Source organism: Chelmon rostratus, chromosome 8 (genome assembly GCF_017976325.1).
Source record: "Chelmon rostratus isolate fCheRos1 chromosome 8, fCheRos1.pri, whole genome shotgun sequence".
Taxonomy (NCBI): Eukaryota; Metazoa; Chordata; class Actinopteri; order Chaetodontiformes; family Chaetodontidae; genus Chelmon; species Chelmon rostratus.
In genome coordinates this window covers 19,687,072-19,713,602 of record NC_055665.1, presented here as the reverse complement: position 1 = coordinate 19,713,602, position 26,531 = coordinate 19,687,072, and the positions used below count along the sequence as shown (strand labels likewise).

At 43.0% G+C, this 26,531-nt stretch overlaps 1 protein-coding gene across 1 annotated transcript in view; it reads right to left on the bottom strand.

The window, feature by feature from the left end:
- Positions 1-26,531, bottom strand: part of LOC121610655 (eukaryotic translation initiation factor 3 subunit H) — a 51,888-nt gene that overhangs the window by 14,257 nt on the left and 11,100 nt on the right. Inside the window, exons 3-4 of the mRNA XM_041942877.1 lie at positions 6,842-7,009; positions 1,240-1,339 (exon numbers count right to left, since the gene is read on the bottom strand). Of these exons, the coding sequence (XP_041798811.1) occupies positions 1,240-1,339; positions 6,842-7,009 (268 nt within the window). The remainder of the gene's footprint in view (positions 1-1,239; positions 1,340-6,841; positions 7,010-26,531) is intronic.

The following is a 26,531-nucleotide window of genomic DNA, read 5'->3' as shown; positions in this document are numbered from 1 at the left end:
TGCTCAACCCTACTAGACTCTGGCACATTTAATGCCACGCTCTTTCCAAGTTGGTCCCCGCTGGACAAAGCCAAAGGTTGACTCCGCAGGCCGACTAATTTGATGCTTCACATTGTGTGCTGAAGTGGAGGCTATTGACCACTGCCTCCATAGCCCAGCGGACTTGGAGGGCAGTTCAAAGGGATGGGTCTATTCAGCGCTCATCTATCCAGCCTTTCATTTCAAAAAGGTGCACAAAATATATGCAAGCTTATGTGACATCAAATATATCAACATGAAAGGGACTGCTTTTTCCACAAATCGTGGAGGGGGGGTTAAGACACATTATTGATATTCAGATTTCCAGCCTATTCTGGAAATAATAGGATAGAGACAAGATTGCTATGTGGTGATATGGTCCGTTCCTGCCCAGAGCTACCTTCTTTCAATCATGGGCTTTATTGGGAACACTGATAGCTACAGATTGGAGCCGTAATAAATCATAGGAACTAATGAAAAGCTGCAGAAATGAGAAGGATCCTGACTCTGGGCCAAACACACTGGGTCAATAATGGAGTGACTGGCAATAGAGACACACAGGTGGAGAAATACAGAGGAAACCGGGAAAGGGAACTGAAATGATGCAGTTAAATTGTCCCTTCTCCCTGCAAATAAACTTGCTTTTAGTCAATTTAAAAATGTATATCTGAAAAGGTTCTGAATGGACAGTGATTTGATACCTCTGGGGCTGCTTCACTGCACCGTTTATTTGGATTTGTGAGCATGTGTGTGTTTGTGTGTGTGTGTGTGTGTCCCTTCATGCATGTGTTTATGCATGTGTGTGTTGCACTGTGCACTTGGACTACCCTGAACTGCCCGGAAAATGGTCCCCTCATTACATTCATTTTTAGCTGCAATTTAAAGGCAATTACGATAAGCCTTGGGGTCAGAAAAAGCGCAAACATGGTACATTTGTTTGACGGGCAAGGGCGAACTGATAAATCATCAGCATCAACTGCTACTAAATGCCTCCCCTGTGGATGCACAGGCCTATATTTGCATCCATTGAATAAGCAGAATCAAAAGAGCTAAAACGCCAACATTTTAATTATGTATTCCTATAACCAATGGGAACCCGTGTATATGGACAAATAAAAACATGTCTTTATCTGTGAATACCTTCCCTTCTGTGTGCATGTGGTCATGACATTTATTTATACACAGCCTTTATTTGTGTGTGTTCCGCTATGAGCCACTTACCCCTCAGGTGTGAAATCTTTCTCTTTGCAGATCTCCATGAGTTTTGGGGTAAGCCTGTAGGCCTTCAGGGACAGGGAGCCCTGGGCTGTCTTTATAGGGTCTAGAACAGAAAGAGAGAGATGAGAGTTGAACAAAAAATGATGTAAAACTGTCCTTTCAATCACATTCTCTGAGTTCAAACAACAATCCTGGCGTACACATTGTTGTCAATTTCAGGTTACAAATGTTAGCAAATTTAAAATCTGATTTCTTCTTTAGGTTAAGCTTTCTAAATTGTAAGACAGTAGCTGTTTCCTGGGTCTTGTCTGATTGATCCGTATTCTTAACAGGAATGCCAGTGCTTAATTGTTCATCGGTTAATCACAGAGAATATTTTTGACCAGTTACACATGTTGGTGCGCAGGTTAATTTGCATACACGTACATTCAGCTACTCGTTTCACTTAGCCTGAGGCTAAGCGCAGCGGGAAAAGCCTATGAGGTACAAAATGAAGCGTGCTAAATGAAATGGGAACATTTCCTCCAGAAGTACTGGCACTATGCTGCACCACCTTAACCTGACTGAAAGATGCAGTCCAGTGTGTTCGTCATCTTAGAATTAACCAGTCAGTTACCGGTTGATGGGTGTATGGCTATCAAAGCAAAATTAAACGACATCCCTAATTCTATATTCAATATTTTAATCAATATCTGAAGGTTTTGAGTGATACTTGCCCCAGTAACACACAATTACACCTTTGGACCATGGTCCTCTACTGCTGACCTCTGGGCATCTACTGAAGAAGTCAGAGGTTAAGCGTCTTGCGCAAGGGCACCTTAAAGATGACTGGGTGAAATAAAAGAAGCTAGCTGGAGAGGAGCTACCCTGACAATCAGTCAGGAGAGACACAGCACCTCTCATCAGATCTCTTACTTGATTGATTTTGTCATTTAACTGAAATCATATTCTATCCATTTCATGAAGGAGGGGGGTGGAGGAGCTACTGGTCTGTCTACTGCCAAATTACATTTTGCACAGCAGGCTGTCTTTTGTACAAAATCAATTCAATAAACTGAAGAGTTGAGTTAAAGTAACATTTAAAGACAAAAAAGGTTAAAGACTGACAATAAGGAATGGCTACGTTCTATTCCACTTTCTGTTGTCTTGTTTATGCTACTTGCTATAGATAAAGAAAAAGTGGCCATATTGGCTCTGACTGGACAGACTGACAACCACCAAACTACAGTCTACCAAAAATCTTAGTTTGAATTATTCCCGTCCCAACAGCCAACTGTGACAAGCCATTTGCCTACAGCACAGCCAATCTCCAAAACAAGACAGAGCCAATCTAAATTCATGCTGGCCAATCTCCACAGAGACTGGTCGGTGACAGCCACATTTGATTAAGACAACTCTCTCCTATCCATAGGAGGCTTGGCAACTGAATTAAACTCCTGCATGATATGGCTTGAGCCCCTACTGGCCTCCTAATGTTTCTCGGTGCACACATCATATATACGTGATGTGGAGAACAGGGAGGGGATTGTTTTGGTTTTGTCTTCGGTGTGCAAATGCGATGCAAGCACCAAACCCAGAAAATCAAGTGAGTGACAAAAATGCAAGTGAAATTTGAGCCAAAGAGAGGGTGCGCATTGTTGACACGGAGTGCTTAAACTGGCAGGGATCTATTGTGGACCGTTTCTCTTGCCATTTCACATGTCAGGGAGCCTCTGGTCTCATCAGATGTTTAAATCCAGTTTTAAGAACGGTGATCACTTTACTGTCTAAGGAAATTAAAGTGAAAATATCTAAATATAGCCAATGCAATAAGAGGGGGTACGCCAGTGATTTAGTATTACATAATGTTGCGGAGTCACAACAGATTAAACCACGCACGTTTAGCATTTACGTGTCCTAACCCCAGACAAGATACCCCTAATGACTTCATCTTTTTAAGCTTCCTAAAGCTCCCTCCACGGCTACGGAAGACATTAACACTCCTCCTGACAAATAAACTAAACACCATGAGAAAAACTGCTGGAGTATCCCTAAATCTTGTATATAATAAATAATAATAAGAAGAAGAAGCAGAACACTTTAAAGCTTGCTATTAATATTTGTTGTCCCTACCTTAAAAGCTCTGGACAAAGAGCTGTTACAGCTCTGTGCCTGTCCATCTTAACCTCTTCAACTGTTCTCTTCATGTTAGAAAACTGTTGTCACTGTGAACATATTTAACCACTTGGTTTAACAACCCACTTTTAATTCCAAGCCGTCATGGGATGGAAGCTATTAACTCGCCAGTTGGCCACCTGATTGATCCATCCATCGGCATATAAATGACCAGTGGGCTAATGACGAAGAGAACAAAAAAGAAATCAATTTTCCTTCCCTTTGACTTTAAACAGAGATAATGTCAATTCCTTTGAGGTGCTTTGATCCATTAAGCGCTGCATTATTGACTGACATTAACAGGAGTCCTCGTTTAGAATGAGAAAGGGCTGGCTGACTGCCTGGCAGGACTGGATGAGAGGGGTTCATATGTTAGCTGGTCAAAATTAATCTTTGCCTATCATGGGTTTGGTCTGTCGAAGAACATGACAACCCTAGAGTGATTTTGGAGAGAAGGACCAGGAGGAGTCCTTTACACTAACCAGCAGTGACACATTGATGAAATTCAAAGCCGTGTTCATCATTTTTTAAAATGACAATTCTGGTTGCTGCCTCTCTCTTGACTTGAGGTGAGTGGAAACACACTGAGCTGTTTTAATCAAAGATTGTGATCTCAGGTCAGTGAGGCTAGAAAGACTTGTTGTGCCACACTGGCTGTACTTATTATACACTTATTTTTCGGTTCATAAACCTGAAGGAGGTAAACCCAGCGCATTATGAAGTGTGCAATGCAGGCAGAAAATGCTATTTTGATACCATCTGGCATTTTGACAATGTCTATATTTGATTATATGGCTTCAGCTTTTAAAAGCCCGTGATGTGAGTCACATTTCAGCACCATGAATACACACAAAAACAGCTGTACTCTCACAGAAACCACATATTACCCTTGTCATTTACTTAAATGTGCACCTATCCAAGTAATGTAGTCATACACTGCCTGTGAACTCTTGGAGAGGTTATGCAGTGGTGAATTTGCATTTATTTAGACACTGAAGAGTTAAATGCACACTGTTTGATAGTGACAGGTTTTAATATTGCTGTCATTTGAAAGAAGGCTTACACCATCTGGGATGGCATTTGTGGTGCAGCAATTATGGCCAGCTCTTGAAGCTCTTTAGTGTGAAGCAGGTGCAGGCACATGACGTCCGTAAGTGTCATGTTAGTGGCTACCAGCTACCTTGTTAATCCTGTCTATCCCCCATGTTTTCTGCTCGTCACTGCCTCCTCTGCTGTTGGCCTTTCAAGGGCTGACTAGTGCTAGCTCCATGAGACGTGGCTTCGCAATTTTTCACCTGCCGATTTACTGGGAGGTCATGTCCCGGGTGTTCGCGGTGGGAAACTGAACCAACAATGCACCTGGCTACCTTGTCGTCTGCTACCAGCTTGCATTGTGCGAAATGACGCTGACATCATCTTAACTTTGCATATCACTGATCTCCTGCAACACGCAACATTCTTCCAGCTTCCTCAATTCTATTTGAAATGTACTCGCTGTCAATGTAGACACTTGCAAGATTTATCTTGAAACATAACCATTGTTTTTTAAAACTCTGTTTGCAACCTCAACTAATCTTTTCCTACATCTTTCACTCTGATTTATTGCAGAGACTCTCTGAATGTCAACCACAGCAGAACATTATAAGACTCCTCAGTGGCAGTCCTATTCTTGGATACCTATTGATTAAAGAGACTAAATTTGACTTGTGATTGTTTAATCATGGCTGAAACTTAAAAGAATACAAACCATAAATGACTGTAATCAACTCCCTGGTTGCAGTGCCATTTTTAGTGCCTGAGAAGTAAAACTAATTCTGACCTTGTATACTGAACCTGAGTGAGCTTTTGTGATTTTTTCCAATGTTTCATGATGATTCAGCATCATTTTGTGGAGCTGACTGGTGCTGCACACCAGCACAAACCTGTTATTAGTGGTTGTCTGGGAATGATCATGGTAAACCAAGATATCTGATAACCCATCAACCACTTCCTCGCTACATGATACAATCGGAAAGATGTAAATTCATTCTGCAATATCAACACACATTTATTTAAGCCTGGAAGTAAAACGCACTGGATGAAAGCAACCTTGAAATGTAGCATAATGTAATGCAGGGGTCAGGAACCTTTTTGGCTGAGAGAGCCATGAACACCACATATTTTTGAATGAAATTCCAGGATAGCCATACAATATGTTTAAAACTAAAAATACAAGTAGGATATTTTGGTGCAAATGCAGCATGGCGTGTGTCGAAGCGCCGCTTTATATTTGACCGCTTCATAGATGCAATTTTATTATTGCATATTAGACACACAGCAGAACCAGCTTTCTCCACAAAGGCAAATTCCTCTGTCAATTCCTGCTGAGAAGTACGATACTCGTCGTCTTTTTTTCTTTTAGCCATCTTCTCAGAAGCGTGTCAAAAATTAGTTAGCTGACAGCGGGATTAACGACAAGCCGTAGTGCGCCCCTTTGCGCATGCGCACATCGACCGCTATTTTCGACAGCAAAATATGGCAGCCTCACTTAAACAGTGCCTGTCACTACCTGATCTGCGTTGCCTCATCTGCGTTGCCTTTGTGATTGATGGATAGATAGATAGATAGATAGATAAATAGATAGACACAACGACATGTATGTTTGCCACTTTCCCACTGAAATGACTGCGAACCGGCTTTCTAGTCGCTGGCTCGCGCGTGTGCAAAGGATTTGTCGGCGAGCCAGATGCAGCCGTCAAAAGAGCCACATCTGGCTCGCGAGCCATTGGTTCCCAACCCCTGATGTAATGTAATGAAGCAGGCAAGTCTTGACAGCCTCTTTGTGCCACACAACCACTTCGTGTTGGATGTAATCTGTATGTGTAACAGTGAAGAGACAGTGAGACAGCTAATGTTAGCCAGGTTGCACTGCAAACTAGATTTCATCCAGAGTGTTTTACTTCCAGGCTTAAACACGTGTCCAAGGTGTGCGCTGACAATTCATTTACATCTTACCTAAGATGTTAAAACTATTAAAGGGTAATGTTAGCTAGGAAGTAGTTGCTAGCTGTTGTCTAATGGTATCTAATGGGTTATCAAATATGTTGATTTACTCTGAACCGGATGGCCCAATTACCTGCAACCTATAAAACAGCAGGATGACAAGTTATTCTTTTGAGAAGCATTGAGCTTCCAACCCTGAGTGTGATGTCAGAGGAAAATGGCCGCTGTTTACAAGCACAGGTTTTGTGCTTCGGAGTGGACAAATTTACTTAATAATAGATAGTTTTTCAATCAGATGGGGTTAACTAGGACAAACGCCATATTTTCTTTAAGCAGATGTGACAGGCCCAACCTATGGACATTTGGGACTAGTTGTTGTTTGTCCCCCTGATGGAATACACAGTTGTGTTGTTGATTTGGATATGATATTGTGGACAATGTATGAGTGATATAGTATCGTACTACTTACCATAGATCAGTACAACTGACTCTTCGATAGCATGTTGGTAGCTGAACTGGGAGTCGAGCAGCGCTCGGCTGACAAAGGATCCATAGTAGGTGGACTGGTACCAGCCCACATGCAGATGGTCAATGTTGACGTGACGCAGAGAACGCATCATCTCCATCTGGTACTGGACTAGAGGCAGAGAGAGAGAGGTAGATGGAGGGAGAGAGGGAAAGTTAGAGGGATGGGACAGAGAAAGAGAGAGAGAGAGAGAAAGATTTAAATTCAGAATGAACTTCATTCAAATCAGCTTGGGGATTTTTTTTTTTTTTTGGATCTGTGAATATCTGGTCTCCATCTGGAACTGGACGTGGTGTACGAACAGAAGGAGGGAGGGAGAAGATGTGAGAAACATGAGCAATACAATGAAAAAATGAGTGAAAGGATGTGAAGGAGAAATGCACTGAAAGAGAGAAAAACAGAGTTCTTATCTTCTGTTACCGAGTGGTTGTGGTGGAGATTTATAAGACAAACATCAACCGGGATCACCAGTCACCCTTTCATTCCTCATGTCAGTAAATATATCCTGGTAGAGAGAAAAAGGCAAGATAGATACACAGACAGGCTTCAGCTACTGGGGAGAAGGCTAGATACATTACGAGGAGAGCCATTTCATTACGCCAGACACATCCTAAGGACGCTCGGCCAGAAATACAAACAACCTGCCTCGCCGGCTGTAAGTAACAACCAACGCAAGCGAGCAAAACAGCATCTCCATGCAGGCTAGCTGGAGGAGGTTGATAAATCAGGGTGTTATTGGGCAGCTGTGGCCCCACAGACCCCAGTCTGTAGAGCTCATCCTTCTCCTTTTGGGGCTGTTAACGAGAACAAACGGGAAAGGTGGAAAAGAGGAATGGTGGAAAGCAAATGGACAGAAAGACAGAAGAAGGTGTCAAAGCAGGAAGAAGAAAAAAAAAAGAATAAAGGCAGGGTTCATACCACTTTTTAAGAGTAAAATTCAAGTACTTTCAAGGTACTTCAACCAAACATTTCCAGACTCTCGAAGCCTTTATCATCACATCTAAATTGTTGCTATGAATGTAACGGCAAAAATGTTTACAGAATTCTTTCATACTCACAGCAACATTGTTGTTGTCTATTGTACCAGCTGCTAATATTAACTTTGATTGTATGTTTGAATCATCATTATTTAAAGCCTGCTAACTTCATTGCCTGGAAACAAGCAAATATGACAACAGGATTGTTTCATTTAAAATTTAAATTAGTTTACAGCAGTGAAATGCTTGTTGGAAATCAAGCATTTTTCAAGGAGTATATTCAAAGCATATTCCTAACCTTGAAAACATAACGGTTAAAAATGAGGCATTTACCAAACTTTGTCTGAACCCTGTACAGGGGAACAGAGAAAGGAAAGAGGAAGAGGGTGGAGAGGAGAGCAGAAAGAAAAGAGAGTGAATGTAACGTCACTTCATTACACAGGTGACATGTCTTTTTGGCTTCTTTTTAATGGCCTGAGCTGGACCCCTGGTGGTGATGTTATGTAAAGCAGGGGGTGACTTCCATCACCAGTTTATCCAGTCTTTGACCAACTGCCTACGCACACACACATTTCCATCACTTTTGGGGGCAGTATATAGACTTACATTAATTTCCCTGAGACTTTCCCGAACAATATCCTAACTTTAACCCAAGTCTTCACCCTAAAACTTCATGATTTACATTATGGAGACTTGCATTTTGTCCCTGTGAGGAAGATGAGTCCCCACAGTGTGACTGGCTGAACGAACACACAGACACACACTCGTTCCACTGCTGCCTCCGCTGTACTCCACTAGGGAAACAAATGAGAACGCTCTGCCCACGATTACACATTCAACCCCTGCAGGAGTGCGGCATGAGGAGAAGGGCAGCGCTGAGGTGCCTCTTCCTCCTGACAATGAGGTCTGGCTGAATTTTTAACAACATCTGGATTGAAGCACTGGATGGGGGCTGACAGGCAAAGAGGCCCTATTCACAGCCCATTCTGTGGGGATAGACTGGATGTACCAATCTAGCGTTATAATCTAGCCTTTTTGTTTGGTGACTGACATGGCCAGTGAGACAAAAAGCAAGCGGAGTAGATAGATGGGGGGTATACAGCGGGGAGGAGATGGGAAGGAAGGAGAGGAATTCAGGAAGATAGGGTGTCTGAGGGGGAAAAGAGGGATTGCAGACCGTTGTTGCAATTCTGTGACAAACCGCAGGAGGAGGAGGAGGAGGAGGAGGAGGAGGAGGTGTCAAGTAGTGTCTGGTACTGTGTTTGTGTTTCTGAGATGTAATCCCTAACCGTAGTAGAAAAGCCACTGGAGATATGTGCCTGCAGTACATTTCATGAAGAAAAATTAGCTGGTAGGGATAGCAGGTTGGGGAAGATTCCAGCGTCTTGAGAGTAATGCGAGAACTGGAAGGAGCAAAAGAGGGCACGCGAGGAATGGAGCGAGTGTTTGTGGCAGACTGAGGGTTAGTGTGTTCCAGTGTGGCTCTGCCCAGGGGCAGGCTAGCAGCAGACCCTGAGACCCACTGACTTCAGTGGAGAGGGAAGACAGCCCGCCACCTAACTTCTGTATCTGTCTCTCCACTTGTAGACCAATCAGTATGTGTGCTCACCGCTCAAGCGCTACTGATGCGTATACCTGCCCCAACACCCCGTCATTAGCAGGGAAATTGTGCACAAAGTGATCTGTCTCTGAAGCGAAAGCTGAAGGCTGGTGGACTGACAACAGAGGCAGGAAAACCAATCCGCTGCCTCTCCTGTCTCATCCCATAGCCAACTCCCTTCCCACTTGTTTAGAACTTTAATGTGTCTACAATATTTTTATGTGCAGTGTCAAATCAGTTGGTTTTCTAAGTGGATGTCATCACTTACTTATTACTCATTAAATAGATTAGATCTGTGTGGGGGTTTTGCCTGCAAACAAACGCATTTGTGCATCTCCCACTCTGAGGTTGTCGATTAACCTGCTAATTTACAATAATTTCAGAAAGACTTCAAAGTTGGTTTCTTCATGCGTCCAGCTTCCCCTAACCCTCAATGTCCTTGACGTCTTCACAACTGGGTTTAATCCGGCTGTTTGTGAAAAATTTAGGAGATTGAATTCAAAGGCGTGGATCGAGATGACCACTGAAGTGCTGAGGACTTCAAACATGTGGAGTAAATGCCAAAGAAATTTATAGAACGGCACAGTGTTTTCCTTGAGCTGATAAGCTAACTTAACAGCCCAGACCACCAAGTGACCACGGAGTGCACGCACACACGCAAACATACAAGGTTCTTGGCAGAAGCTTTAGATCATTCTGCAGGGACAGTGACATGTCGCTCTTCACACATCATTTTCTAATTTGTTACAGAAACAAAAAGTGGAGCCAAATGGTTCAGCTAATGCTCGAGTTCCTCTGAATTTCAGTTCACTTTATTTCTAAGCTTGATTTTTGTGAAGATTTATGCTTGACTTAAACAATGCCCCAAAGATGTAAAAACATGGTTCGGTTCTTTAACTAATTAGCATTTAAATCTACAATAACAGGAGACTGAAGGTTTTCTGAAGGCAGTAGGGTGATTGACTCATACTCTACCAATCAAGAAGACACCCGGCTTCCGCAATATACTCAAGCAGACAGGCAGACTTACAAACAACCCACCACACGCTGTACCCAGGTCAGAAAGAAATAGATCGACACACGCAGAGACAACCAACCGGCATGCAGCCTGATAGCTGAACTGAGATTCAGACGGCTGACTGAGACAAGAGGCCAGTGGCAGGCCAGCCAGCTCATCCACCACAGATCTAATACAGAGCTCAGAGCCTTGTAAATGCCACAGGATCACTGCCTTGTTTGTTCATACACCAAGAACTACAACTGTGAAGAGAAACAGCCCAACAAAGTGTGTGACCAGCTGACATAGGTGGATATGCGTGCGTGTATTTGTGTATGCTCCACAATACAGTGGTAAATTCTCTGGAGAATGCTCTGCCCATTCTGACAAACATGCTTTGGACTGATGATGTTGAAAAAAAGCAAAAGACAAGGCAAACTACTACTGTCTTTCTCAGTACAAGACAAGAAAGACACCATGGCTCACTGGCCTGGTGAGGAGGGGGGCTCAAATACCTTTGATATATAGAGCCTGAGCAGAGAGACACTCAAACATCCCAAAAAATGTAGGTCCGAGCACAACAAGCTAGTTTACAGGCCCTCTATCTTCTCTCTCAAAAAACAAACAAAATAAGAACCCGTGCACATGAAGAGCAGCAACAGTCAGAAAATAGCCAATTTAACAATATCATCAAGGCGCAGAGGTGGGAGCATGCGCCACTGTTTGCTATTCCTTACTCATTCCTGCTGCCCTGCCGCCTCTCCTATCAATCAATCTGGGTCCGGGGGCCAGACAGGGAATGAGACTGGCCATTCCCTTTGCACTGCTTGATTGTGTGTGTGCGTGACAGAGAGGGGGAAAGGTATGGTGTGCGTGTGTGATACGGAGACAAAATGAATGTGTATTTAAAAGAGTATGTGTGAAACCATGAGATCAGAGTGGGGGAGAGAAAATGGAGGAGGAAACAGGACTGAGCGGTTCTGAGTGAAGGCGCAAAATGTGGGAGAGCAGGAATGTGTTTGAGAGCAGGTGTGTGCGCTTAAACGTGTGGAGCCTCCAAAAGAAAGACAGAGTCTGAGATGTGTGAAGTCTAAGAATGCCGTGTGCTGCATGCTGTTCATGTATTGTATTGTGTGTGTGTGTGTGTGTGTGTGTGTATGCGTATGCATGGTGGAGTGGAGGTATTTATCAGCTTGGAGCTAAACTCCTCATCTTGGGCAGTAATGGTAAAAGTGAGAATCAGCAAGGCACTACCAGCGTGTGTGTGTGTGTCTCCGCAATGAAGCAGACAGATAGTCCATACTCTAATACTCAATGACACAAGAGGTGAACTGCATCAGACCTTGCATGCTGCTGCAGGCCACAACATCTCGGCTCGGGCAGCAAGATGTGTGTGAGTGTGTACGTGTCCCTGAATGTGCGGATGCACGTACCTATGTGTCACAACACATTGTAATCACCATGTTGACGGGCTGACGGGGCCTTGCCTGGAAAGTCTGCTGCAGTTTTACACACACACACACACACACACACACACACACACACACACACACACACACACACACACACACACACACACACACACACACACACACACACACACACACACACACACACACACACACACACACCAAAGTTTCTATCCACTAATGTCAAGTTGAGCAGATGAATAATAGAACAAAATGATGTCAAGTGTCTGAAACTTGGCAAGCTATATTTCCTTTACCCTCCATTTCCCTCCTTTACTCTCTCAGTCTGGTGAACAGGAAATGTGAATGGTTGAAAATTAGGTTAGGTGGGCCAATCAGACCTCTGTCAAAAATAACCTGATTAGGTTTTGTCTAAAGTCTCCCCTCTCTTAGTCACAATGAAGGGAGAATGATGAGCTTTGGATGGGTCACTGATAAGGCATACATGAAGAGAAAAGGTGAGGAAAGATGCTGTTCAAAGCTTGGTTTCCACACAAAAATACACTTCTTGAACTGCACTGTGAAGAGCAGCAGCGGCAGAGAGATGGGCTTTCTTACCTTACTTACCTTGGACTTATAAAATATGTTTTTTTACTTTGTGTTGACCCATCAATATCCTGTCAAAGTTGACACTGAAAAACACAAAAAAACAGCCATTCTGGATGATTGATGGGACTGCTTATTTTGCTGGCTGCTCTAAATGACTAATTCCTCCCATTTTTCCAGTGGTGCTCAGTGGTGACAGCAAAGCCTGCTCATCTTGGCATTTCATAAATACTTCAGAGCTGAGAGAAAAATCAAACGTTCAGGTGCATTACAATTTCAAGGTGGTGTTATTCTACCTGCGTTTTGCTGAGCGGAGACAGGCGCAGTTCCGTGGCTTCTCCATTTTTTTCCACCTCGCCCTCAGGACTCAACACACCAACCCTAATTCAATGAGTCCACGCTCTTGACCCATTCATTCAACGCAGCTGACAACCCACTCTGCACTCTATTCTGACTTTCATTTACTTCTCGACACCAACTCCGAGCTGCTTTGTAAGGTAAAAACAGAGATTGGTGCTTACCGCCTCTGTGTTTACACGTTTGCATCCTCATTGTCTTTAAAAGCCTCTGTGACGATCCTTTAAAGCATTCTATAAATACGCCTGGCTTAACTTTACCCCATATACAAAATAATAGGAAAAAAAGTCACTACATCTGCGATTATGGAGAACAAAGTGAATCTTGAAGTTTGAAGGCCTTGAGACTAGCTACCTGTTCTGCCTTGTTGCTCCGCTGCTGCTTCACTGTTTACCCATCCTCGCTTAACCTTGCTACTGCTCTGAATTACCTAAACAGGAGCTGAGAATACCTGCTGATAGTAATGCACTTTTCTCCTTGTCTGTGTCTGTTCATCACATTAGAAATCACTGGTGAACTGTAGAGTCCTCAGCTCCCAGAGACCCAGTGTTTCATTGATGCCCGGTACATTTGCGGGTCAATATAATTCATATCTGAGGGGACATATAATTCATTCTTGAGGAAAAAGCTCTTTCCTCCTGGACTGAAATATAATCAAGCTAGAAAGCGAAAAAATGTCTTTGCAGTGAATGGAACGCAAGAAAAAAAAAAGGGGACATTATTCTCAAGGACACTTGAGATTTGACATGTGAAAATGCACAGCGATGTCTGCACCCTGCACCCTTCGGGTGAGATGTTTAAAAAAGTGTACAGCTGCGACAGAACTTGACATTCTGAAAATGCATAATATATCCATTCCCACTCCACGCTGCTCATGTGGAACAGATAAAGGCACTGACAAAAGTGGCTGAAAATCTTATTTCCTTCATTAACAGCCACTGAAGACAAGACCCTCGACAAGTTGCCAGGTTCTGACAATGTCTCATTAGGGAGGATGTTGTCCATTGTTCCACTGCGACAATGCAATACGCCAATTAGGCCTTCAGCTAACCGACATTGCCCTTGAGCGAGCTCATAAGTGCTACCTATATAAGCCTTTCATTGATTTCTTTCATTTGTTCTCAATCTCCACTCCTGTCTCAGAAAAGTTTTCACAGCCAGCCAGCCAGCCAGCCACGGCTGACTTAGCAGTAGTCCTTATGCAGGTATAGAATGTGACGATGGCTTCCAGGTTTTTGCTGCAGCTGATAATAAAGAGAAACCGAATGAAGAAAAGATGAAAAATAACCACACATACAAGATATGAAACCCTTTTCACCTAAAACTCAGAAAATAAAAATAACAACTGAACCATTTATCAATTATAGTAAAGACCAGTGATTCAGCTGTGACACTTCAACAGCATGAGTCATATCTAAAGAGTCTAAACAAGTTGAAGGAAGGTTAAAATTGTTGGCTAAAAATGATGAATAAACAGTTCAAATAGCTATTTAAAATAATGGATAGACAGCTGAAAGAGACAGGTAAAAGTAATTGATAAAAAAACTGAAAGAATTTGCCAAAAGTAATGAATGAGTGGTTAAAAGTAATGCAGAAATGGTTACAATAATTCAAAGCAGTGGATAAACAGCTGAAACATCAGCTTCTGCCACTGCAAAAAGCTTGACAAATCCAGCCTAAAACAGTTTAGTAGTACAAAAAAATACTGTAACAATATCCACTGTGATGTAATTAATAGTGTCAAATATCATCCATTGGACACATTTGAAAACATGACGGGCGGTGCTGATGAAGGGGTACTTGAGTTCATCTAGCAGCACTAAGTGCGAACATCAGAGAGAGAGAAAAAAAAAAGAGGGGGTTGGGATGCGGAGGTGTAGATACGCTATCTGCATGAAAACACAGCCACAAGATTAATGAGGACTACCCCTCAACATCATTATGACATACATGAGAGACAGAAATAGAGAGGTGAAGAGAGAGTGGAAGGTAGACGCAGAGGGAGGGAGACGACTGCGTCTTTCATCTGTGAATGCAGCACACTGAAAGAGCACACGACCGTCTGTGTGTGTGTGTGTGTGTGTGTGTGTGTGTGTGTGTGAGAGAAAGAGAGAGAGAGAGTCAGAGATGACACACGGGAAAGCAGCTGACCTATGTCATGACAACTGGCCGGGTTCAGTATGTAGAGAGGAGAAAATGATGAGTCATGACCTTGATACTACCGTAGGATCATGCAGTATGACACCTGTACAGGGATAAATTATCAAATGATATCATTTATGTAGTAAATGATACAAGTAAATGTTTAGCATGAAGGAAGCTAGCTATGGTTTACTGTCAAAATATGACACCTACGCTTTTTCTTGACCATATTACATTTTCAAATCATCATTTCTGGCACGCTGCCTCCATTTAAAGCAGCCTTTAATGGCACTGTCAATCAGGAGAGGTGCGACCTGACAGAATAATCAGCATTTCTCAACAGCGTGGTAATACGCAGGTTTTCATTTAAGGACACTCTTAATATACAGACGACTACACTAACAAGGAATTAGTCAAAAATCACGACTGCTCATTTCTGCTGCTAATTCTTAACATCACCTTACGACCCAGCTCAGCGAGCTTTTTGCTGATCTTGTCTCACTTGCGCTAATTCAGTAAAACTGAGTGAGCCTATCAGAGCACGCGTTCCTACAGACGTGCTGCATCTCGGACACCGTCAAAGGCGTTTGAGCACGCTCTTTCCCTCTGCTTCTCTTAAGAGAAAAGAGGACAAACACGTTCCTTCCTACACATCGTCAAGGTCGGCTGCTGCTGATATGAGAGAGTAGATAGCTTGTCCCTCTGTCGTGGCACTTTGTCCGACCACGTGTTCGTCTGTCGGAAGGAGGGAGCGGTGATGAATGTGCGAGTTGTCGGGAAGTAAATGGTGGTATCGAGTTGTGGTCTGGTCCAGGGTGTCAGGAGAGGTACGAGGCTAATTTTCAGCAGTGCGGCTGTAATGGGATGTGTGCGCCTATTTGTGAGCGCATCTGTGTGTTTGTGTGAGCGCACCCACCGCGGTCCATGTTCCACCTGGCACAGTGGATTAGGTGCAATTAATCTTAGTTAAGCAAGCCCTGCGGAGAGTATGCCTGCCTGACACGCGCGCGACACATCCAAACACGCACACGCCAGGCCACAAACAGGCGTGCAGACACACTCGGTGACGCGCTGGTGCACGGGGGAGAGCACGGTGAAGCAGCTTTGTGTGCATAACACACTGACAAGTTCACCATATGCACATTTGACAGCGCCGCTCGTCACAGGCTTTGGTTTTACAGTGGGAATGGGGAGACGATGTGGAAGGGGAAATGGTGTGTGCCTGTTTGTTTGCTCACATGTGCACACATCCTGCTTTATCTTTTTGAACGGGAGAAATAGGGAAAAGAGTTCCATTTGATCTGCTTGTCAATGTTCGTTTAACAGCATGCATGCTAGTAAGAGGAAGCACAGACAGCGCTTGTATAGTATGAAGGGTACCATACTTCTGCAGCCCCTTTAAATTAACTATAATATTTAGAGGATATAAAGGCCCTAAAAAGACTGTGTGAGGCAGTTTTACTATGCATAAATGCAGACAAATTCAAATTAGAAATTGGGACATGTATGAAAGGCCGGAAAAGGAATTTTAAAAACAGCTCAAGAACACTGGCACATCATTGAGGCAGATCCCAAACTTAAATGTTTAAATAATGTTCAAAACTGTGTGTTCTACTGAACTGCCTCAACTGTGTTAAAGATTAGATGGAAGATAATTGTCTACAGCTAAATACTGACAAAACAGAAGTTCTTATTTCAGCCCCAGGTGGTGCTGTCCCAAAGGTGATGGAGAGTCTGGCTCTTTATCGTCTTCTGTTCAACCTACTTTCTGTAATCTAGGGGTTTCTATGGGCCAGGCTTTGAGTCTTGACCAGCATGTAAATTGATTGATTCACTCCTGTTTCAAACCAGCAAAGAAATATTGCTAAACTCCGGCCCACTGTGTCCACAGCTGAGCTGGAGATGATTATACATGCGTTTATCTCCTCCCGTCTTGAGTGCTGCCTTTTCGCCTGTGTTAGCAAGGCGTCCCTGAACCACTTACAAGTGGTTCAAAATGCTGCTTCTGACCAAGTCCTCCAAAAGGTCTCATGTAACACCAGCCCTGATGTTGTTACAGTAGCTTCCCATCAAATCCATAATCCAGCTCAACATTTGAAAGAGCCGCTGCAGCCGTATAACACTGGTGGGAATCTGAGGGACCAACTATCAGGGTTAGCTGGTTGTTCCTCACCCGAGGCTCAAGACAAAAGGTGACTGTGCTCCTGAGGTTGTAGCTCCTAAATTTTTGAACTCTTTCTTTGAAAAAGCAGCTCAATTGTTTAGACTAGTTTGCAGCACCACCCACATAATGTGTCTCATCCACATCCCATGGGGCTTCACCTGCGTAAAAAACTCCACAACCGTCAGACTTGGCTGAGCAAACATAGGACTCGAGGACGCGAGGATTTATTATGCTTTGGAGTTATGTGGCTGTGATTAACACAGCCCAAGAGAGTAGCGGAAGGAGATATTTCAGGCATTCGGGCTTCCACAAGTAGACGTCCTGTTCGTTTTCTGCATAGTGCTAGCTGACTGCAAGTTGGAGCACTTCCAAAACTTGAATGGGCATAAAACAGTTGAATCATTTGTATAAAATATGAGCAGCCGAGTTAGAAAATATAATATTATTTGATAGAAAGTCAAAGGACACACAGCTCCTTGCATCAATAGAGGTTAAAGGAGGAACTGCGTAAGCCCCTGCTGCACTGACCACCGATCGGTGTTTAGTGGTCGCCCACAGTCTCTGACTTATTTGTTCATTCCTCTATCGCGTCCACCACTTGTTATGAAAATGGTTTTTGACCTTCCGTTTTCGCTGCTGCTCTCCCATTCATTGGAATTTTCTTCCTCGCTGGCTTGCTCCATCTTTCACCGAAAGTTTCAACGCCGCAGCATCTCTCTCTCTCACAGCAGTTTACGTTTGCTGTCCATCTTCTTCTGTATCTCTTCTAGGTTTTTCCTTTATCCCCTCAAACTCTCCACGGTTGCTCTAATTTTCCCCCGTAACTTTCTCTGTTTTCCATCTCCCCTTCCCCACACCTCAAACATCCTGTCCCCTCTCCTCTTCTCATCCTCAGCCCTTCTATTTCTCTCCTCCTTGTCACATCCTTCTCTGCTCCTTACCTTTCACCACCCCCCTACTCCCTACAGCCCACCTGGATTAGCAGCAGTCTGCGGTAATACATTATGACAACCCCCACCCCCAACCCCCCACACACACACAATTTAATGGGGGCAGAATCATGATGAGACAAAGGAGCGGATGAATAAAACAGTGGAACTGATGGCGATGGTGACGGCACCCGGGGGACCCACACTCTTGATTTATAACGCTGGGTGAGCATTCAAAAGCAGATACGGCCCCGGCTCGCTGCTAACAGCCGGTCTCAGATCTACACTAGAGTGAGAGAGAGAGAGACAGAGTTCTGATAGAGAGATCGAGACGGGGACAGAGGAGAGGTGAGAGACTGGGGACAAGGGGCAAAAGGCCATCTGTGAATTTTTTGGGGGGTTTGGACAAAGGTGCCACCTAAAATCCTAACACATAACAGTGCACATGATACCTTTGATGTTTCTATATTTCCGTTGAAGGTGGGCTGCCAAGTGATTTCTAATTAGCCTCACTGAGGAAGAGCAAGGAAAAACGGAGGAAATCAATTTCCCATTTGGGGCAGGTAGAGTGATGTATTGAAGGTCTAACCCCAAGGTAGACCTTATCAGAAGAGGAGGGGGCTAGCATTTCACTAAACACACACGCTCACATACACACACGTGCACGCCTCGCTGCATGCTGAACAGTGTATTTACAGCGAGGAATGGAGAGATCATGGCAGAGGCATTTTTAATCCCCCTGACTTCAATTAACCCACCATGAAAATGTCAGACAACAATTAAAGTTCAAAAAACCAAGGACTAACCTCGCACACTCTACCAGAGGAAAATGCTGATGTAATTAGCTTTAATTAGTTCTGTTTGTGTTTTCACATCCATTACTTTGCCTTGGTTTAAGAAGATTAAGATTTTTTTTTTTTAATTTGTTTTTCCAAACATCCCCTCCAGTGGACACTGGCCAGCAACTTTCACACATACTTTTTAGCAAAATATTCAAACAAACCAGTAGGAAAAGATACATGCAACAAATTTACAGTCTGTGATGTTATTTCTCAACAAACAGTATATGAATGACCACCTATGGATTATCCATAACTCTGCTGGAGCAAGTTAACTCCTGGCCAGGTATAGTTTCACCTGGTATAGAGTCCATTTCAAATCTGGCTTCTCTGACATCAGGTAGGTAGCCTATAAATAATGAAAACACCTGTTGCAGACCAAATTGGCCATAAGAAAATGAAGCAGAGCGAGGATAAAGGGAAGGCGAGGAGGCTGCAATCACCTAAAACCTCAAGAGGAGGTGAATGTGATGGATGGAGACAAGCCAAAAGAACCTGAAGCCGATGCTCCAGTTTTCCAAAGCAAAGCTGAAGATTTCTGCAACACTACAAATGAGTTCCCTGCACCAAGTGCTCTGTTTTCCTCTGTCAGGGTCCTATTAATACTATGATATGGACTCAAAAATAAGAGGGGGGAAGCTGTTTACATAGCAAATATATGAGGCAGATATTTACTGAAGACCATGCCGTCTCGATCTGGGTACATTGCCCTTTTTACAGAGAACAGCAGGGCTCAGTCGACTTAAATCGTTAATGTTCACAAGCTAGCAAGCTAAGTCAGCTAAGCCTAAAATGAATGATCATTAATATTCTAATCCTAAACCTGCTATCTTATCATATCTTAGTATTTTTCACAAGGAAAACATTCAGCAAAAGTAATTTAAAATGTCTGGAGAACAGGTGGGATGGGAGGAGAGCAGGACGTTGGCAGTAGCTTAGATATTAATCATTTGCTTAGCAAGCAAATGCTAGCCAACTAGCATAGCCAGACTGATAGCACAAGTTAGCATATGCCAAACACTGCATCATAAACACGCCTTTGAAAAGATTAAAGTCTAGAAATGTTTAATTTGCATTTATTCTACAGTTGTTATGCGAACTTTTTTCTCAGATAATTGCTTGTGTTTCCTGACATAAGAGGTCGTGCCAATCGTTGTCTTTTAGAGTGGACCCAGGAATAATAAAAGGGAGATGTAAGAGTAATTCAGACACGTCTTTTTTCATCGCACTTGGTGGTTAATCACTGAATTTGATCACTTCACAGAGCCAATACCAAGTGCTACTGAATAGATCAGTGAAAACAAGTACAAGTATGAGAATCACAGTAAGGAATGGGTACTTAAGGTGTTATTTTGCCTGTCATTTGAGGGGGCTGCTTCAGCTCCCTGACACTTATGACTGTCACACATTTTAGCGTGATACAGCTGAACCTTTGTGTTATTGGCTTGAGTTGAGCCCCTGCACTGCATTCATAGTGGCATCTGACACAGCTAGCAGAGTTGAAAAATAAAACCGCGATATCAGGAAGAGACGAACTTTACTGTCATACAGTCTTATTCAGTCTAAGAGCATTTAAAAAAGGACAGAGCAGATAACACTATAAACTGTGATGAATATTGTTAGTGCATGAGATGCAAATTTAAACATTTTCAGCCAGCTTGCTGCTTGTTGCTAGTACCATGCTGCTTTTCCATTGTAGCACCATCAGAAGGCACCCTTGCCTTCAGTATGCAACACAACACTTGGATCAAGCAGAGGCTTTCTGCAGCAAAGTGCTGCAGACCGATGAAAGAAGAATTGAACTTTTTGGCCATCATCACAAAATGTGAGGCTTGCAAAAAAAAAAAAAAAAAGAGTGGGTTATGGTTAAAAAAAAATCTTATGAACTGTTAAACGTTGGCGAGGATTTATTATGCTTTGGAGTTATGTGGCAGCCAGAGGCATATAAGGCACAGACCTTACTCACGGCTCACATTTGGACTTGTCACAGAATGAAAAGCACAGGTGTAACTAATAACATTAACAATCGCTCTGTTCCATTTGGATTCCAGCACACCACACCAGTGGGGCAGCATGCGTCTTGGACATGAAACACCTATAAATGGAATGCAGCCATGATTAGTGCTTCACAAGTCCAAATGTCTGCTTTGAGAAAGGTCTGTTTTTCTGAGAGAGACCCTTGTTTTTAAAGACGTACCGACAAATTCTAGAAGCCAACGGCAAAGAAACAGAGGCTGAAACAAAGTTGGATGCTGCACCCAAACAGCGATCCTAAATATGCCTCAAAATGAAGATTAAGCCTTCCCCAGACTTCAACTAAACTGAAAATCTGCTAGAGCTCAATGTGCATATAAGACAACACAAATGAAATCACTCAATGTGTAAATGGCAGCAAATGCTGACATGTTACTAACATATTCTGTGTCACCAACAAGACACAAATGTGTTTATGATACAAAATCTATTTTTAGAAAGTCTATGAAAACAGAGTCTCTGGGAATTTCGGATGCTTTCTCTCATCCTCTGGTCTCTCTGGATTTCTCTAGATTTCCCTCACAGGGATGCATCTCTAACCACCCAATCATATTCACTTCATTCTGAAGTTGAGCGGCTAATTGGTTTGCTGAGTAATTCAAACAGTGGCAGCAGGAGCGACATAAACAACAAATAACAAACTGAAAAGCGGGTGCCAATCAGCAAAATCAACCTCATTAATGAAAACAGGTTGTTTATACATCAAGAGTAACTTTCCATGCTCTCTGTAATTAAGTGTCTTGTTAGGATTGGGATAGCTACAACCTTGTTATACGCTGTCATGTCAAATGTCCAAATCAAACAGTCCTTGGCCAAGAAAAGACCACACCACCAAGTGCTGTCTAAGACACACACAGAAAACACATCTCGAAGTCTGACCACATCGCAAAACAAGCACCCTTAAACCCTGTTTGTTTCACCAGTGTGACAACTGTTCCCATCTTCTGGGCCAATGTGAAGCATGAGCCGAGCCCAGACAGGGTGCCTGGCAGCCCCTACCACCTGTGCTGGGCAGAGAGGGAGCAGCTTGGCATGGGCAAGCAGGATAGCCAGAAGGAAGTGCTGTTCAGTTAAAAAAAAAAAAATAAAAAATTACTTTCAAGGGCAAAAACACCCAAAACACATATGTACACAAAAGCACATCCAATGTTTAATATGCACATTATTTATATGAAGTCAATATCTAAGTAAAAGTATACATGCAAGATTTAGCCTCTTATTAAAAAATAAAATTTCAAGGGCACACCATCCATTTATTTTGTCAGTGTGGTTACTTTCACTCTAGCTTCCCTCACAGTCGAGGTACAGTAACTACACCAACTATTGCCATTCCTTGGCATTGGCATCAATGCACTGCTTTCTTCAACAAAAGAAAACGGAACACCATTCCTGGCCATTTAAGTACACAATTTTCAGAAAACGAACGCCGTATTTCAGGGATATAATTACTCCAGGACATAAGTTGGGGGTCTTACATCGTTTTTCTGTCCAACAGTATGTTGCCTTATTAATCCTGCTATGGTTGCGGCAGGGAAGGGAGGAGGATTCAGGGGTAGACTGGTGTGGATGCGGACAATGTGGTGCAGCATGAAGGAAGAGAAAGATAAAAGAAGGGATGAAGAAAAGTATTGAAGGAAGGGAGGCAGAGTCAGGGATTGCTGAGAAGGAGGGAGGGAAGGAGAGAAGGGTGGAGGCAGCTCTCTTACCTGCAGTGGGTTAGAAAAAGAAGGAGGGAAAAGAGGCAGAGGAGGAAGGTAGGGAAGTAGTGGAGGATGAAGGGAGAGAAAGAGCAGGCTAATTTTGTTCTACCTTCAGGATACCTCCTCCTGCTGCTGGAGACTAGTGACATGGGTTGAATATCAAACAGACTTGCCAAAAGTGGCACTGAGCAACGGTTAGTTTGATATAATCCCTATTTACGAGTCAAACAGGCAACCCAATCATGCTTTATAAGGCCGTGAATTGCACTGAGCCACACTTCATCAGTTGTTTAACCAACTGACTTAAACACTTTGGCAAGTTTTATGGAGTATTCACCTATTTAGTTCCTTAAGTCACACTAAATCAGATCTAACCAAAATAAATCACAGAAATATACAGAAGAGTTAACCCTGAGATTAGAAGTAGCTAAAAAAATTAAAATAAACTGTTTCAAGCCCCTTGATGTATTGTCTAGTTGTTCTAATTTACTCTTCGACTTGTTTTTGTAGTACTTTCCTCAACTTATTTTAGTCCTCGTCCACCTCCAGTAAAAAATACCTGGATCTCTGTGGCTAGCTAGATGTTGGGCTCTTCTCTTCCAGCCACTTACTTCACTTAAGTCGTTTCTATGCTGTTTGGAACTGGACAGTGATTTTTGTGCAGTGTGCAATCAGTTTGCATGAGATTGCAAGATGGGAGCCGCTGCCCACAGTTTTTGTTTTTATGATAGCGGGTTGGCGAGATTATAAAAAATTGAAAACAAATCTTTGTAAAGCTGTATAAGAATGGACAGGTGCAAGGCAGAACATGCGAGTATGAAACCAGAAAAAATAAACGCCCACACGCTGTCAAAACCTGGAAGTGCAGTGACATTTCCCATAAACCGACACCAAGTGTTGACAGAGTGCAGAGGTTGGTAAGAGCCAAATGGGGTCGACCATGTGGACCAGCACACTGAAACAATGTGCTGAAAGCTGCAGGGTAAGGTGTTGATTCTCCAGGATCGGCAGTACCAGTAACACCCTCACTCAAAGAGACAAGGTTTACGTGGTAATCTAAAAGATTTCAGTCACGGTTGATTTGGAGACACCTGTAGTCACTGGTGATAACAGTAAACATAATTCTAGGGGCAGCACAACAAACTCTTACCATTTTAATCAAGAAGTCAGGCAATAATTGGCCTTATTTCCATCATTCTGTGTGGAAGAGTGATCTGATTTAATGCTGCACACGACATGAGTCTGCGAACAGCAGGACGCAGTGAAACTGAAAGGAGTTTGTTACATTGCTGATAAGTTGGAGGTGTGCAGCCTGTCATCTGCAGCTCACTGTGGCTGCTCCTTCTCGCTCCATTACTCCCTGCAATATTTCAAACTGATCCGCTGTCAAAAAAATGCTGAAAATGACCGTTGTTTTGTTTTGTAGACGCATTTTTGATGAATGACAGCGGTAAGTGCAAAGCTGACTGACAAACCATTGCTTTCCCTGTGACTACTTCATAATTAAAGTTGTATAGTAAAGTTGTGCTTTGTCAGTTAAAAGCTTTTAATGTGAACCCGCAGCAGTAGGAAATGTTCGGTTTGCGTTAGCAGGAACTTAATACAGCATTTGTTGAGAGACAGCCAGTTTGTAATACTGCAAGTAAATATTAAATAAATATTCCAATACTTTAATCAGTGGGCCATAGGCTCAATCATCATTGTGTTAATTCATTGGCAGTAATGACTTATCAGACATTTATTTAAATGAAAATCTCATATCAAATTGCTTCTTAATGTAGCTTTAGCTATCATAATAAAGGTTAAAATGTTATGTTAACACCTCTCCTGAATCAGTAAAGGTGGAGGGTGTGTCAGTGGAGGGTCGCATTCACTTCCTTCCACAGTCTGATGTAAATTATGCCATCTGCAGCTGTCCCGAATAATGTCCGTGCCAGGAAACAGTACCTCTTCTTTGTATTATCACTGATAACGCAACAAACCAAAAGCACAATATTAATATTCTACATGTGTGCCTCGAGTGCCTGCAGTTCTACACATCTCCCTCCATACATTTTGTCAGCGATACAAGGACATAGTATGCAAGGACACGGGAAATAGGAGGGTTGGGGTTCAGCCAAGGTTTTAGCTGGGGCCGATTCTGCTGTGCCCGCTCAATTACTCTCTTTCTCTATCTTTTTCTCACTCATATTGGTCACATTTGCTGCCACCGGCTGTCCTGCAAGTGCAGCTCCACACTGGCACCTGTTGATGAAAAAGCAGCATAGCAGACACACACGGACATGACTCTGAAACACCCACACCCACACCCACACACAAAAAAAGAAGAAACGGACACACAATCACATAGCTGCCAATCCTGTCCATTTTTCCTTTAGAGATAGATTGTTGGAGTATTTCTGATCTGAGAGGCCTGTAGCAGGAAATGAGTCAGTGCAAGATGATTCAGGTATAACACACACACACACAGGCACAGATATATACACTCGTGCAGACCATGGAAACGTGTCTAGGGTGCCTGATTAGAGGAGAGGAGAAGAGAGTGTGTGCTGCTCTGCTGAGTCTTTCTAGACCTAAATCCTAGGCTTTATCTAGAGTTTAACAATTAACTGATATTCATCAGGAAGTCAATGCAATAGCCAGAGATATGGCTACATTAAAACAATGGAGTGATCCAGCCAAATTCAGTGGAAAATGAATAAAAAATGCAACTATCAATAACATTTTGAATAAATATCCTCCTGTGGCTCTAGGCCAGGGGTCCTCAACAATGTTTGTCCAAGGGCCAGAATTTTTCAAAGCAGATACTGCGGGGGCTCGACTAATGGGGAAAAAAGTTTAATATTTTCATTTTCTTTCAAAAGTGAATGTTACTTTATTTTCCTTTATCAGTGTGAGCAGACTAAAAACATGGAAAATCCTTAATAATAACAAGATACTTAACTAGAAAATGCCCTAACGCCAACCAAAGGGGTAGTTACTGCTCAAGGCAAAACCCAGTTCAACCACCCATGGATGAGTCCTTATCTCGACAAAAAACTCCCCTTCAGAAACCCTGGAAGCAAACAAAAAGTACTGGAGTCCAACTGCTGCCCAATGTAAATAAACCCAAGTGATGCCTCTCTGACAACTCCTGTAGTCCGGCCAGTGCTGCTGTGGGCTGGACAGCCCGGGAGCTGAGTGGTTTGATGGTGGATCCATGGAGCAGAGAGGATGGAGCTGGAGAAAAATCTGATTCTGTATAATGGGTGAACGATGAATTATGGACGAGTAACGTATGTGTACTTTTTATGAAATCACTGATATTTTGTGGGCCAGACGGGAAGCTTTAGCGGGCCTGTGGGCCACCAGCTGTCAATCACTGCTGTGGAGTGTACATGAACTGTGTGTGTGTGTGTGTGTGTGTGTGTGTGTGTGTGTGTGTGTGTGTCTGTGTGTGTGACCCTTCCTTCTCCTGCCAAGTTCCCCAATCATATACCTACTTCAGGCCCTGCACTTGCTGAATAAAGCATGGTAGCATGATACAGAATAATGAAGTGCTGATTGAAACATTTCCAGGAGTGAGCTGGAGCCCCTACAGGAACTCTCCTAGTTTGAGGCAATAATTGAAAGCCGTTTTCTCTGCAAGAACATTCACTCGTGCAACTTAGTCCAAGATACTGGAATTAGGCTGATGACACTGACCCTGGTACTGCCTGTCTGCAGTACTCTACTGAAAACTCCATCCTCTTTGCCCATTGATTATCATTACTGACGGGGCAAAAAAAAAAAAATATGTTGGAGGCATTTGGGTTTAGCCAGTAAGTTTGAATTGATCAAAAACTTTAACTGAACATGCATCCCATCAGTTGTGTCAGAGTTCAGCTCTGGATCTTCATT